This window comes from Pantherophis guttatus, chromosome 2 (genome assembly GCF_059756535.1).
Source record: "Pantherophis guttatus breed Tessera chromosome 2, ASM5975653v1, whole genome shotgun sequence".
NCBI lineage: Eukaryota > Metazoa > Chordata > Lepidosauria > Squamata > Colubridae > Pantherophis > Pantherophis guttatus.
The window spans coordinates 172,898,256-172,910,937 of NC_142064.1; the positions used below are offsets into that span (position 1 = coordinate 172,898,256).

General features: G+C 36.7%; 1 protein-coding gene across 2 annotated transcripts in view; it reads right to left on the reverse strand.

Annotated features, from left to right (window-relative positions):
- TECR (trans-2,3-enoyl-CoA reductase) overlaps positions 1-12,682 on the reverse strand; it is a 57,065-nt gene that overhangs the window by 13,999 nt on the left and 30,384 nt on the right. The window contains exons 2-8 of one of the 2 annotated variants that reach the window (XM_034407399.3): positions 11,496-11,546; positions 4,774-4,825; positions 3,836-3,880; positions 3,318-3,421; positions 3,118-3,233; positions 584-689; positions 346-418 (exon numbers count right to left, since the gene is read on the reverse strand). In XM_034407399.3, coding sequence (XP_034263290.1) covers positions 346-418; positions 584-689; positions 3,118-3,233; positions 3,318-3,421; positions 3,836-3,880; positions 4,774-4,825; positions 11,496-11,546 — 547 coding nt within the window. Of the gene's footprint in view, positions 1-345; positions 419-583; positions 690-3,117; positions 3,234-3,317; positions 3,422-3,835; positions 3,881-4,773; positions 4,826-11,495; positions 11,773-12,682 lie in introns of those variants that run through there. The other variant, XM_034407393.3, reaches the window with a different exon arrangement.

Here is a 12,682-nt window from a genome sequence, read left to right on the forward strand (position 1 = left end):
TTTTAAGCTAGTATTTTAAATTGAAGAGCCTTTAGAAATAAAAAAAGAAAGCTGGAATTCTGCTAAATTATGTATTTATTTCATTTCTCAAGGCAAGAAATCTGTACAGCTCCAATGACTAGTTCACCATTATGTAAGTCTATTAGCACTCATTCAGTGAGAAGCATATTAACTAGGCAGAACCTATTCTAAGGCAAGCCCATTCTGAGATTCCCCACCCCCCACCCCCATCCCAGTACACACTTCTGGTTAATTACAAGAAACATTAACTTCATTTAATATTCAGCTTCTTAGAAATTAAATGGACTTCTTTAATCAACTGATTTTATTCTTTTCTTAGCTTACCAGGTGGTGTATACAACGGGTGATTGATGTAATATGCCATCCAGGCTGCAAAGCCCCAATAGTAAGTGCAATTCTGAGGAAAGAATAAAACTATCACATTAAAGATGTAATAGATTAGTAGCAGTATATATAAAGAAGGACTTGCCGACTGTCTCAGTTTCATTGCTCCATAAAGAGACCCAGCAGAAAAGGAGGGCAGTTTTTAGTCTATAGCTATGTTGCTTGAAAATGTCATTACCTTGAAGATGTTACGTAAAGGCATTGTTCCATGGGAGAATCTGTGGACAAAAAGGGTCTCAAGGAGGCGCTTGACATAATGGAAAGAGTGACAAATGCAAGCCAGGCTAGAAAGGAAAGGAAAACAGAGATGGCTGACAATAGAATCACAACCTTACAAAAAAAAAATACAGATACTATTCTACTGTATTTGATTATTATCAGCCAAAGGATAAGGTATATCCATGTTTCCAATGTTAATCTATTTATTATTTAAATTTATATGACCACCGATCTCAAATTTCTGACTCTAAGTGGCTAACAGCAGTTAAAAGCACTACATAACTATGTATAACAATAAAAAAAAAATACTTACATTATTTTTTAAAAATAATCAGCAGTTGAGATAAAAATGTAAATAACCAATCAACAAACAAACCAGCACAAGCACTGCATAAGCTTTGGAACAAATCCTGCTTCTCAATGGTGACCCAACCATGACTTTAAGACAGGCTGGACAATTAATTTTTCAAAGGGGTCACATGAGAAACTGGGACTGTTGTGGGGGGCTGCCGTTGACTCCCGCCATTGCTGCCCTGCCACCTGTCACTGCCCTACCCCCACCCCCACCACTGCCCCACTCCCACCACCTTGTTTCCATTGCTGCTGTCCCACCTGATGCCACTGCTGTGTGCTGGACCGGGACTGCCCGCAGGCCATGAAATGCCCAGGTCTGCTTTTAGACCTTACATAAAGCTAGCTGGGTTGGGGCAAATCTAATCTCTGGGGGAGAAGAGGTCCTCTTCCTGGGCCCTGTCAAATGACATTCCCTAGTGGACAGGATCTGTAACATTTTTCTCCTGCTGGATATGATGGGATGGATAGATATAATTGGAGAGAGATGACCTCTCAAATACTTGCCCTATGCTGTGAAGGTTTTTATTGTTTTGGCCATGTCATAGTAACAATGGGAACTCACTGGGAAAGGCAAGTTTCAAGTAACTGAACTGGAGAAGCCAAGAGAGACAGGGAGGGTGGCAGTAGAGGCCTTCAAGGGTGATGGTGAATCTCATCCTAACCATGGTTCCTCATTAATTACAGAAAAATAAAACTCTTTTAGGGTAGGAGGCATTCCACCCATGGAAGAGGAAAGAAAGTTTAAGAATGAATCCACTCTTTGTGACTGAACACATATATTGCCTCATGGAGGATGCTTCTGGTAGTGAAGAACGTTATTATTAAGAATTCTTATTATTCTACTATTAATTATTCTATTCTATTATTGAGCTATCCTATTATTATATTTCTATCATCCTTAGACAAATAGAAGTAGAACAGGCTTGCCAACCATATAGTGACTTGTCCTCCCACTGTGAAGATGAAGACATCATGTGCTATCTAGATAAGCTTGACAGGTAATGCTGGACTAGAACCAGTAGATGGGGTGCACGTCAGTGCTAACAATGTGAAAAAAAAGTAGGCAGGCAGGCAGGCAGGCCTGGAAACCAAATTTAGGTTGCTGGGCAAGATGTTGAAGACTACTGAAATGACTCTCTTGGAAAGTTATCTGTCCCATGCAGAGTGCCAAATAGATAAATGTCTATGGAGATTTTCAGTCATTCAGGTTATGGGTGTCCCAAAGGTGCTTTTTCAAGAGGCAACTGGACTTTCTTGTTTTTCTTTGGAGATGTTCACTTCTCATCTGAGAAGTTTCTTCAGCTCTAACTGGATGGTGGGGAACTCCTTGCAGATAGCTAGTCATTTGCATTCTTTTAGAAAACAGTTGAGGCCACCTGGAGGTTTATCTGTGTCATCAGCGTCACCTGAGTGGTGCAAATGGGTCTGGAGGCTTCTTGGAAATGTTGAAAGGACTGTGTTGTAGACTGGAGATAGATGATGTTGTATCCCTCCCCCTCTGTTGGAGAGAGGGCTGTTCAATTTTTTAACCTCTCAACCAGCAGTCCTCTCTGTCCAAAATGTGGACTTTGCTGTCTTCAAAAGAGTAGCTTTTGTCTTTTAAATGCAAATGGACTCCTGACTCTTGACCTGATGGGTTTATTCTCCTATATTGTGCCATGAGTATCAATGATTACCAATACAGATAGCATCTTACTACCTCCTGAATCAAAGCAGTGTGTTTTAAATACTGATTATAGGAGTATGTAATTAGAAGGTAGCAGTTACTCCCACCTAAATTTGTGAGCTTCCAAATGCATCCAGCTGGCTATTTTATAACACAGAATGTACCTTTAGTCTGATGGAGGAAAACTTTATATCCTTGTGTGATACTTCAATAATACCCAATTGCAAAAAGGAATTCAATATTCAACCAATTCTTTTGTGCCAACTCTAAAAATGTCAGTTGGAATGCAAGGAAGTTTTCCTTTACAAGAGCAAGATATATGAAGGGAAATGTCTAGTTCTAGCAAGGAAGAAAAATAAATTAAGTTTGGGTTGCCCTTCCTTGGAGAAGATTTCAGCTTACTTAGTGGAAAACATTTCAGTTTAAATTAAATGTAAGCAGTAAATTGGATATTACGGCCTGTAAATACTCACTGAACAACAGAGTACTTGCTGGAGGTGAAGTCATATCTTGAGCCATAAATGAAAGGAACCCGGAAATAAAACATCAGGTAAATGAGGAGGGGCCCAGCATACTCTGTGAGAAATACCTGACAGAACAAAAACAGAATGTAGAAAGGCAGAACGAATTCACAGGGAAGTGCTTTCTTGAGGAGAACTGAAATACTACTCACAGTCACCCAGCTGATCTGTGCGCCTAAGTCCCGGAAATATAATGTTGCTGTTGTACCAACTGGCAAATTCTGAAGGATATCTTCATCCTTCAAAGACTTTCCCTCTAGAAGAAAGAGAAATCACACTGAAACTCTGGGGAAGTCAGAATCTTGACTTGAACATCAAACACAATAGTTGCTTGTTTAGCTACACAACAGAGAAGAAATTGTTAGCCTTACATTCTAAAGGACAAACGTATGCACCGTAACCCAAGATGAAAGATGCTTAATTATCTTCTTACTCTATTCATGAATCAAACCATTACCAATTAACTATTGGTAGGTAAAGATTTCTTTCAAAGAGGCCCTTCTTGGGAATTCCCAAACCACAGAATGTTCACACCAATGTTATTCTCTAATACAATCTCATTCAAGCAAGTACCAGCCTTTGTTTGGTTCTTTTCCATATTTTTTACCAAAAACATTATCCTTAACAGAGGAAATCAAGTATTAGGAGATATTTTAGCACAGCAACTTACTGGGATCTAGTCGCAGGGACTGCCGGGCTGGATACCATTGAGGGTCTGAGGAAAGAAAAGTATAAGTTTTCTTATAATGAGTCAGAACCATTAGCGCCATCAGTTGGCAGCACTCAAGAGCAATCTAGAGATATGGAGGTAGACAAAAAATTATTTGCTCCAGAGTTTTCATGAGAAAGAGAATTTAAAAATTAGAGAAAATTACTCATTCTGGGGTCAATATATAAAATTTCCAAACAGTGTCTTATACCAATAGTACAATCTATACGCATGACTAATAGGACTTATTTAAAAGTAGTTGGGTATATGACTAACTCATAGCTATTACCATTTCTTTAAAAGTTTTATACAAGTTTAGACAGATAACCTACATGGCCATATGGCAGCTGAAGCCCAAAAGATCTGGAGAGCACTAGAAAATTGATGAAAACACAAACAAATCTTAGATCCTCTCGTCTGCTTCAGATTGCTTTATCTTCCACAGCAAGTAAAAGTAACTGATCAAGAAACAAACCAGCATGAGGGGGAAAATGCTGTTAATCTACACATTTTTTTTCTCAACTCCATAAAGCAGGGGTGTCAAACTCGCAGCCAGCAGGCCAGATGTGGCATGTGCTGGCCACACCCACACCTGTTTTAGCAAAGGGGGAAAAAGTCACGATACGTCACGTGATGACAACGTGACGACATGAGTTTGGCAGCTCTGCCGTAAAGGGACAAAAGGGACAAAAAATAAATAAATTCATAAGCTGGAGCTACTGATCTTTAATCTAATCAAAGAAAAATAATTATATTCTCAAAAATGTACCATTTAAGTGATGTAAAAAAAGTTTTCAATAGCTAATTTTATTAATAAATTAAGGTGCTCTTCGCTTTCTATATTGAAACTAATCACAAAGATATGATAAACAACAAAGGTGGTATTTTTCTATACATACGAGACTTGGTAAAGAGATTCTTGATTTCAGTTATGGTAGCATTGGGCTCTACCTGAAAGGAAACATACAAGAGGAATCAGAAAACCAAAGGACACTTATTATATGTGATTATACTTGTATAATCAAGTAAGACCACTGATTTAACTGCTTTCTAGCCTGACAAACAGGCAACAACAATAAAAATGCCTCAGACATAACAAGTGCATATTCAAATTATGCCTAAATTGGAAATATACTACCAGCTTATATCAGCGTGTTAAGCAAAATAATACTAGATGAGTCAATTAGAAAATTAGAAAATAAAAAAAAAAAGCTGTGATGAAACAATATCTTCCCAGCACCCGAGAAACACAGAGATAACAAGTTAGAAATGTGCTTCCGTCACACAGTTTTATATTCTTATCAGCCTAGTGGCTTGCGGGCAAGAACTTATTACATTTAGTAGGGTGGTGCAAGTTTGTATTCAATCCAGACGAAGTCTTTGGAACATTGAAAAGCATGTATGCAACAGTTGTCTGTGCACTTGCAACTTTTTCTATGGTTGCATGGCTGCTACAGACGTTTCTCCATTACAGCCATGCAATCCTAGGGGAAAAATCCTTTAATGAGTTACAAACATCTGGCACATTCACGTTCCCACAAGTTTCAAAGAAAATCCAAAGCACTGCACACGCCTAGAGTCTGGTCAATAGGAATCTGTTGGCAGAGGTATTAATCCCTTTATGTTGTTCACAATTACTTTTGTAAGAACACAACATCAAGAATGTGGTTAGATGTTTGGCTCTCCCTTTCTTAGTAACCTTTGTTGCTTTATTTGTATGGTCATTGCATCATCTCTATTTTAATCCTTTTACATAAGAAGTGAATGTAAACTGGTTCTCTTCCACCTTCCAGCTATTTCTGTGGTCCAGAATAGGTTTGGATGAAATGAATCAATAGTCAAAGGATACTGAAACTGACTTCTTAAATCAACACTGATGTCACCAATACTGACTGCCTAATGTAACTTGAAGGCTAGTTAGTTCTTTACAGTGTAGTAGCACACTCATAAAATTTATAAAGCAACAAAGCAAGTTTATCGCAACTATGAGCCTTCTCATGTAATAAAAACACTTAGCACGAATATGTTAATTATATTTTCATCGTGCCTTTAATATATATAAAAGTTTTGGTTAACTAGAGGTGGTGAACATATCTAATACTGCTACCTTCTATTTTTCCCAGAGTACATATAGCCATATCAGTATATACTAATACACAATTCATTAATTAATGCCAGTATATAATTATAACAGTACCATCAGTTCAAAGAAGACACGAAAAGTTCTCAAAACCTACTGTATATGAATTTTCCATTGATGGAAAAAATACAAGATACAAGAATATAAGATATAAGAAAAGTGTCAAAGTGGGGCTAGCTAAACTTCAAAAACTGATCAATTTTTGCTGGGCGTTATAAACATGTCTGGGAACTGTAGTTCTTGGAAGCTATAACATGGAATGAGCATTTCCTGCTTGATTCTTGAAGAGTTCAAACCTAGCCCCACCAGGGAAGATATGCATGTGAACATGAAGGTATCTTTGGTGTTTTCATTCAGAAAATAAACTACAAAATTTGTAAATCTGCATTTGTTTCTGTGTGCCAAATCAATCTCTCTCTCTCTCTCTCTCTCTCTCCCTCTCCCTCTCTCTCTCCTTGCCAGTGTGACCTAAAGATCAAAGACTAAGCATTAAAACAAATAAAAAAGTGAATATGTCTATGGTTAATAAAGGCTGGGAAAACATCTGCAAACCTAGGCACTCTTCCAAAAAATCTGAAAGAACTATCAAAAACTAATATAAAGAAAGAAAAGGAAAAAGAAAGACAAAAACAAAAGTGCAAAAAAGATAAAAATAAATAGACAAAAAACCTTCTTTGCAGCAAATACAAGTACAGGTAGTCCTCAACTTACAAGCATTTGTTTAATGACCATTCAAGGCTACAACGACACTGACAAAAGGGACTTCTGATCACTTTTCACACTTATGACCATTGCAACATCCCCATGGGCACGTGCTCAAATTTGGACGCTTGGCAACTGGCATGTGTTTATGATGGTTGCAGTGGCCTGGGGCCATGTGGATCCCTTTTTGAAAACCTTCTGACAAGCAAAATCAATGGGGAAGCCAGATTCACTTAACAACTTTGTTACTAACTTAACTGCAGTGATTCACTTAATAACTGTGGCAAGAAAGGTCATAAAATGTAGCAAAACCTGCTTAACAACTATCTCACTTGCAACAGAAATTTTGGGCTTAATTGCAGTTGTAAGTCAAAGATTTACCTGTATGATTACAAAAAACTGCCTCGCTATGTTTACAAAATGAAGTTTTCCTTTTCTATTATCTAATGGTTTCTAATCATCAAAACCATAGATCAGAAGTTCATTTTTTTCTGTTATATGCAAGAAGTTTATAGGGGGTTTCCACTCAGCAACATTGTTGCTGAGATACTGTCTTTTCTCTAATGAAAGAAGTCAATTTAGCCATTTCTGCAAGTTTTATAACTATTCCTCCATTGTGGGAGGTACTGAACCTTTCCACTTTGGAGCATATTAATATTATTCATTACTATCCATAATACCTATGTAATCCATGAATATCTCAATTCTCTTCCAAAACTTCTCTGGATTTGGGTGTAACTGCTTGGTAATTACTGCTGTCATCACTACTTCCATTGGGACATCTTTACCTGGTATTATCTCTCCTAATCCTGATATATGAGAGGGATAGAATCCCCTCAGCCTATAGATTTATTTCCAAGTTTAAAAAGAAAACAAAATGATAAAAGTGAAATAACATATTTTCAGGTTGAAGTGACTGTGCTATATGGCACAGAAGACATTTTAAAATGTTAAACAGATTTTGCAAGGCACAAAAGCATGCAGCATATATTATATATGTATGTGAATGGTCTGTAGGTGAATATATACAAAAGTGGAAAAAGGAAACAATTTTAAAATCTTTTCTGTTTAAAGTTTTGGAAGATAAGAATTTGGACAGAATTTTATAAAATGGGTGACATTGATTTATACTTCAGAAACAGTAAATTGAGAAGAAGGTTAAATATTTAGATATTACTATGACAAACATGAAAGATTTTAAAGATACAATTGAAACCCGAGGCTGGGGACTGATGGATAAACAGCGGAAAAAAGTCATGCAATTTTGTTTTATATATATACGGTATAAAATTGTATTAATTAATTAAACTCTTGGCTACCTTACTTTTTCATCCATGTGGAGCAGCTGGAAGTTGCACAAGGGACAGGGTATACTGAAAGTTGGATCATGGGAAAAGGAGAGGGGGAAAGGAGAGAGTGGTAGGAAAAACTAAGAAACAATTGGCACCTATGTTATTTTGAAGAAGAATATTAGGTGGTTTTAATTTATTCTCATATTCATCCCCAAGCTACTAAAAATACTCCACATTTCTTTCGAGAAATCAAGTAATGAAGCAATGATAAAAAATATTGAAAATGAATGAAGAATAGGTAAATGTTCTTTGATTCAGCTCAAACTTTTAGTACAGGAACTATGGATGCTTTGGATACAGTGCAAAAAGTGAAATAGTAAAATTAATACCATAATTTGTATGTACAAAGATTGTGAAAAAGATTACCTAATTGCAGTGTGGGCATTAGAAACATTGCTAGGTGCATATTGGTAAAGATTTCTTAAATGAATACTATTCCTTTTAAATACATGTTTTCTGTGGTGAAAATGTGCCATATAAGTAATGATCAATAAGCAAAATGAGAAAGTTGGTATAGTCCTCATACAACAGGCACCACCTATAATTGTGAACAGAGCGCATTTATACTTTCATTCTAATCATTTATTCTGTCATTCCAATCCTGTATGGAAGTCCAACCAGGGGTGGAAGACAAAAGGAAACAATGTAGTCAAAAGAAGTTTATTTGTAAAGACATTATTGTAAAAAAATAGAAAACAAACAAAGGAAGTTGAGTGCATTCTTTTGCGAAGGACAGTATTCAGCTGGAGAGGCAAAATTATGGGTTTAGAGGAAATGACCATACAGATTTGTACATGATTGAAACATCTGTGTTAGTTTTTAGATTTTTAGACACTGTATTTCATATTTTATAGGTATAACTAACATCAGTGGGTGGAATGCATACTTAGTTTATGTTGTGCGGATCCTGTTTTGGAAATTACACTGATGGCATTTCCTAACTGCCCAGCTCCCTCGTAGAGGGGCTCTTGCAGTTGGGAATTGATGACATACTGACTTGAGATGTGTATTGATGCTGCTTATTCTTGTTTTGCTGTTAAATATGTTCGTCTTTTTTTTCTGTGGCTGATCTATTGCTACATCCCTTTTGTAAGTTACTTATATTTGCTTGATTAAAGTGACTTAAAATGCTTGTAATAAACTAATAATAAAATGAGTGTAGGAATGTTGTGCTGGAATTCTGAGTTGCATTTTTATATTTTTAGAATTTTTATCATTATCTCTACCTAGCAGCCATACATACATTCACACACAGAAAAAAGGTTATCTTATGATTTGTGCTACTATGCTACAAAATAGTAAAGTAACATCAATGCATGGCTATGGAAGACAGTACACTTTAGTAAAGAAATCAGTTATTGGGACATAAGACTAGGATCCAAATGTCATACATGGCATACAACTATGTGGAAGAAACTAGGATTATGTTTTGTTGACCACTACCACTATTTGGATGTTACTTTAGTCTCATCTCTATATTTAGTATCTTTGCTTCCTCAACAGTCAATGCAAGAGTCTCATTTGTCTGAAAGGATTAACAATACCCAAAGGAATCAAAATGAAAAAGGGCAAGATGCTACTGTCACTCAGTGCTGATACAAAACTGAACTGCCATGGTTAGTAAATCTTTGGGACAAAAAAAAGAATAAGTGAATTTCCCTCTTTGGTGCTCGCCTCCAAATCTGTTTTTCCTTTCCTTTCTCATAAAACATGTTTTCTAACTTCCCAGTTTATCTCATCCAAAAGAACATGCATCTCAAAAAGAATATTCTCTGATTCACTTTGTGCAGAAAAAAGATTGACAATGCAAATACAGAGAGTCATTTGTAACTAAGGTGTCACCATATTAAGGGTTCAAAATCCTCCCCTTAATCAGATTGGCTAGCACTTTTGGATGGGATTTGTCATTCTTTGCAATGACAAATTCCACCCAGTAGACTTGTGTCTGAAAAGTTTATCTATCTTACAGATAATTTTGGTACTGTGCCTTTGAGAAAGTTCTTGAGCAAACGCACTAATAGCTATTTTATACAAGAGTCCTTGCCAGGATGGATAAAAATCAATGATTTTTTTAAAAAAATCAAAAAAATCAGATTTTTTAAAATTTAAATCGGATTTTTTTTATTTAAATCGGATTTTTTTTATTTTTATCAAATTTATTTTAATAAAAAACTTTTGGGGTAAAAATCTAGTGTAAGATAGTTTTCTATTTAAGATACATAAATAATTTAGTTTATTCAGCATGAACTGGAGCTTAGTTATGTACCATGAGGCTGTATATTCTGCAACACTGGGACTATCGGTGAGTCAACAGTGGGTCGAAGGAGTAGCACAGATGACAGTTGCTCTTTAAAAATTATGATTTAAATAATTCAAACCTTTTTACTAGTGATTTAAATCATGATTTAAATTGTGATTTAAATCAACTCGATTTAAATCAAATCCACCCTGGTCCTTGCAGTCCAGAATCTTTAAAGATTGAAAAACTGACCACTAGGAACTTTTCTGTGGATTGTACTTTTCGAAACAAGCAAAAAAATCTGAAGTCCACTCATTTGTGTTTCCTCAAGCCAACCAGATATATTTGTAAACAATTATAGCGTTTCATTTCATTATCTAAACTAAACCAAAACAACTTCCATATTTTGGGGGTTCAGATATATCCAAAATATGAAGGTGTGTCTAGTTACAGTGGTAGACGTGCAGATCCAGAATTATTATTTTTTTCTGGGAAATTAACCATTAACTCAGTGATAATGCAATTATTATGTAAGAATAGTGGGATTGAAGATATCAAACTGTTCCAAATGATTTAAAGTTCTGTCTTCCATTTATAATACAAATCTATCTCCATGGAGTTAGGGTTCATGCATTTGTTCTTTACTTAGGATCTACATAGAGAGATATCACACCAACATTAAACAAAAAATTAAAAAACTCTACTGGTGGCCATATCACATGCTTATTGTACTCATAATTCTAGAGCTAAAAGATCTTGATATCAAACACAGCCTAAAAGATGATTAACATATTCAGATCAGAGATAGGTGGTCATGATTATAGAACAACTTGGAGTTAAACAGTGTATCACACAACTGCAAAACAAAAATACTTTGTATAGTTTTGCAACATGCGTATTTGCCTTTTGATAGCAAATATTGATATATTTTGCAATTGACTATAATTTCCTGTGCCTGAATATCTCACATTGCTACTACAAGTCCTGCAGATGTAGATCTCACTTGCTAACTGAAGTTCCGACTTCATGTATATTTTATTCAAGCTTTGATTTATGACAGTTTTTAGTAAATTTTCAGTATAAAAATACAATACTATGTTTTTTTAAGACTAAAGCAATTCTAAAGCTCTGCAATAACAAAAAGTCAACTTCAGCTTCAAATCCTTCTTCTGAGATTAGGACACATACCTTATCCAGGAAGCACAGCTTTTCCCGGGTCTTGGCATCCAGGATCTCCACCTCAAAAAAAAGAACACCCCTTTTAGATTTCTTAATAGGATGATGTGGCCCTAAATCATTGAAATTTCTTTGAAGAGGTGGACAACCCTCTACGAGCAGCAAATTCCCATCCATGCCTCTTCACAAAGCAGCAAATCCCAAAGACTATGTTCAGTCAACAGACTTGTTCACAATAAGCTTCCTTCCCTATGATCAAAATTTAAGTATGGACCATTTCTGATTGGTGTGAAAATTTGAGTCTGAAAGAAAAAAAGCTCCTGTTGAGATTAAGACTCAAAGTTCAGCCTTTCAAGCAATTCAGCTCAGCAAATAAAGGGGCTTCCCTTTTGGTCTGTTCTGTAGGTTGTGTTCCAAGGCGTAAATCGATAGCATGGTAGCTGAATCCTTCTCAGCTAAATATAAAACTGAGCCTAGCAAGAAACTTCTTGCAAGCAACCTCTTGGCCAGTTAAGTCATATCAAGAAATTTTAAAGTCTTTTATTTTTATTATGAAATTTACTTGCCATCCATCTTGTTTCAAAATTAATCTTTCATTCAAAGAGACCATGCCAATCGATTCATGTCCAGATTTCACAAGCCATCTTTTAGGGTGGAAAAGGTACTCAGAAAATTCTCCCTTCGACTGCACATTAATACAGGAGGCTGCTTGGCAAAACTAACAAGTTTCTAGGATCTTATCCAGCTCTACTGATATTAGAGCCTAGAATTTTTCTCTCCCCAGGAGACCAGGAGTTCCTGTTACAGTAACACAAGAATCCAAAAAACAACAATTCCTAGGTATTTTTTGGGGTGGAGAGAAGTGTATCATGCTAGGACAGTGATGGCTAACCTTTTCCAGACCGAGTTCCCAAAGCCCAGCTGAACCCCCAAAATGCGATGCGCATGCCCCACCCCCAGTGATGCGCACTGCCTAGTGCCTAACCCTAACCCACCCCCAGTGATGCGCACACGGGCCCCCGCACATGCACTCACACACACCCTGCGCATGCATGCACAGGGCCCGCGCATGTGCCCAACCCCCTGTGCATGCACACACACACCTGGCATGCACCCCCCCACACGCATGCATGCCCACCCCCCCACACGTGCCTAGCCCGCACATGCGCACCTGCCCCCCCCTCAGAAAATGTACATAA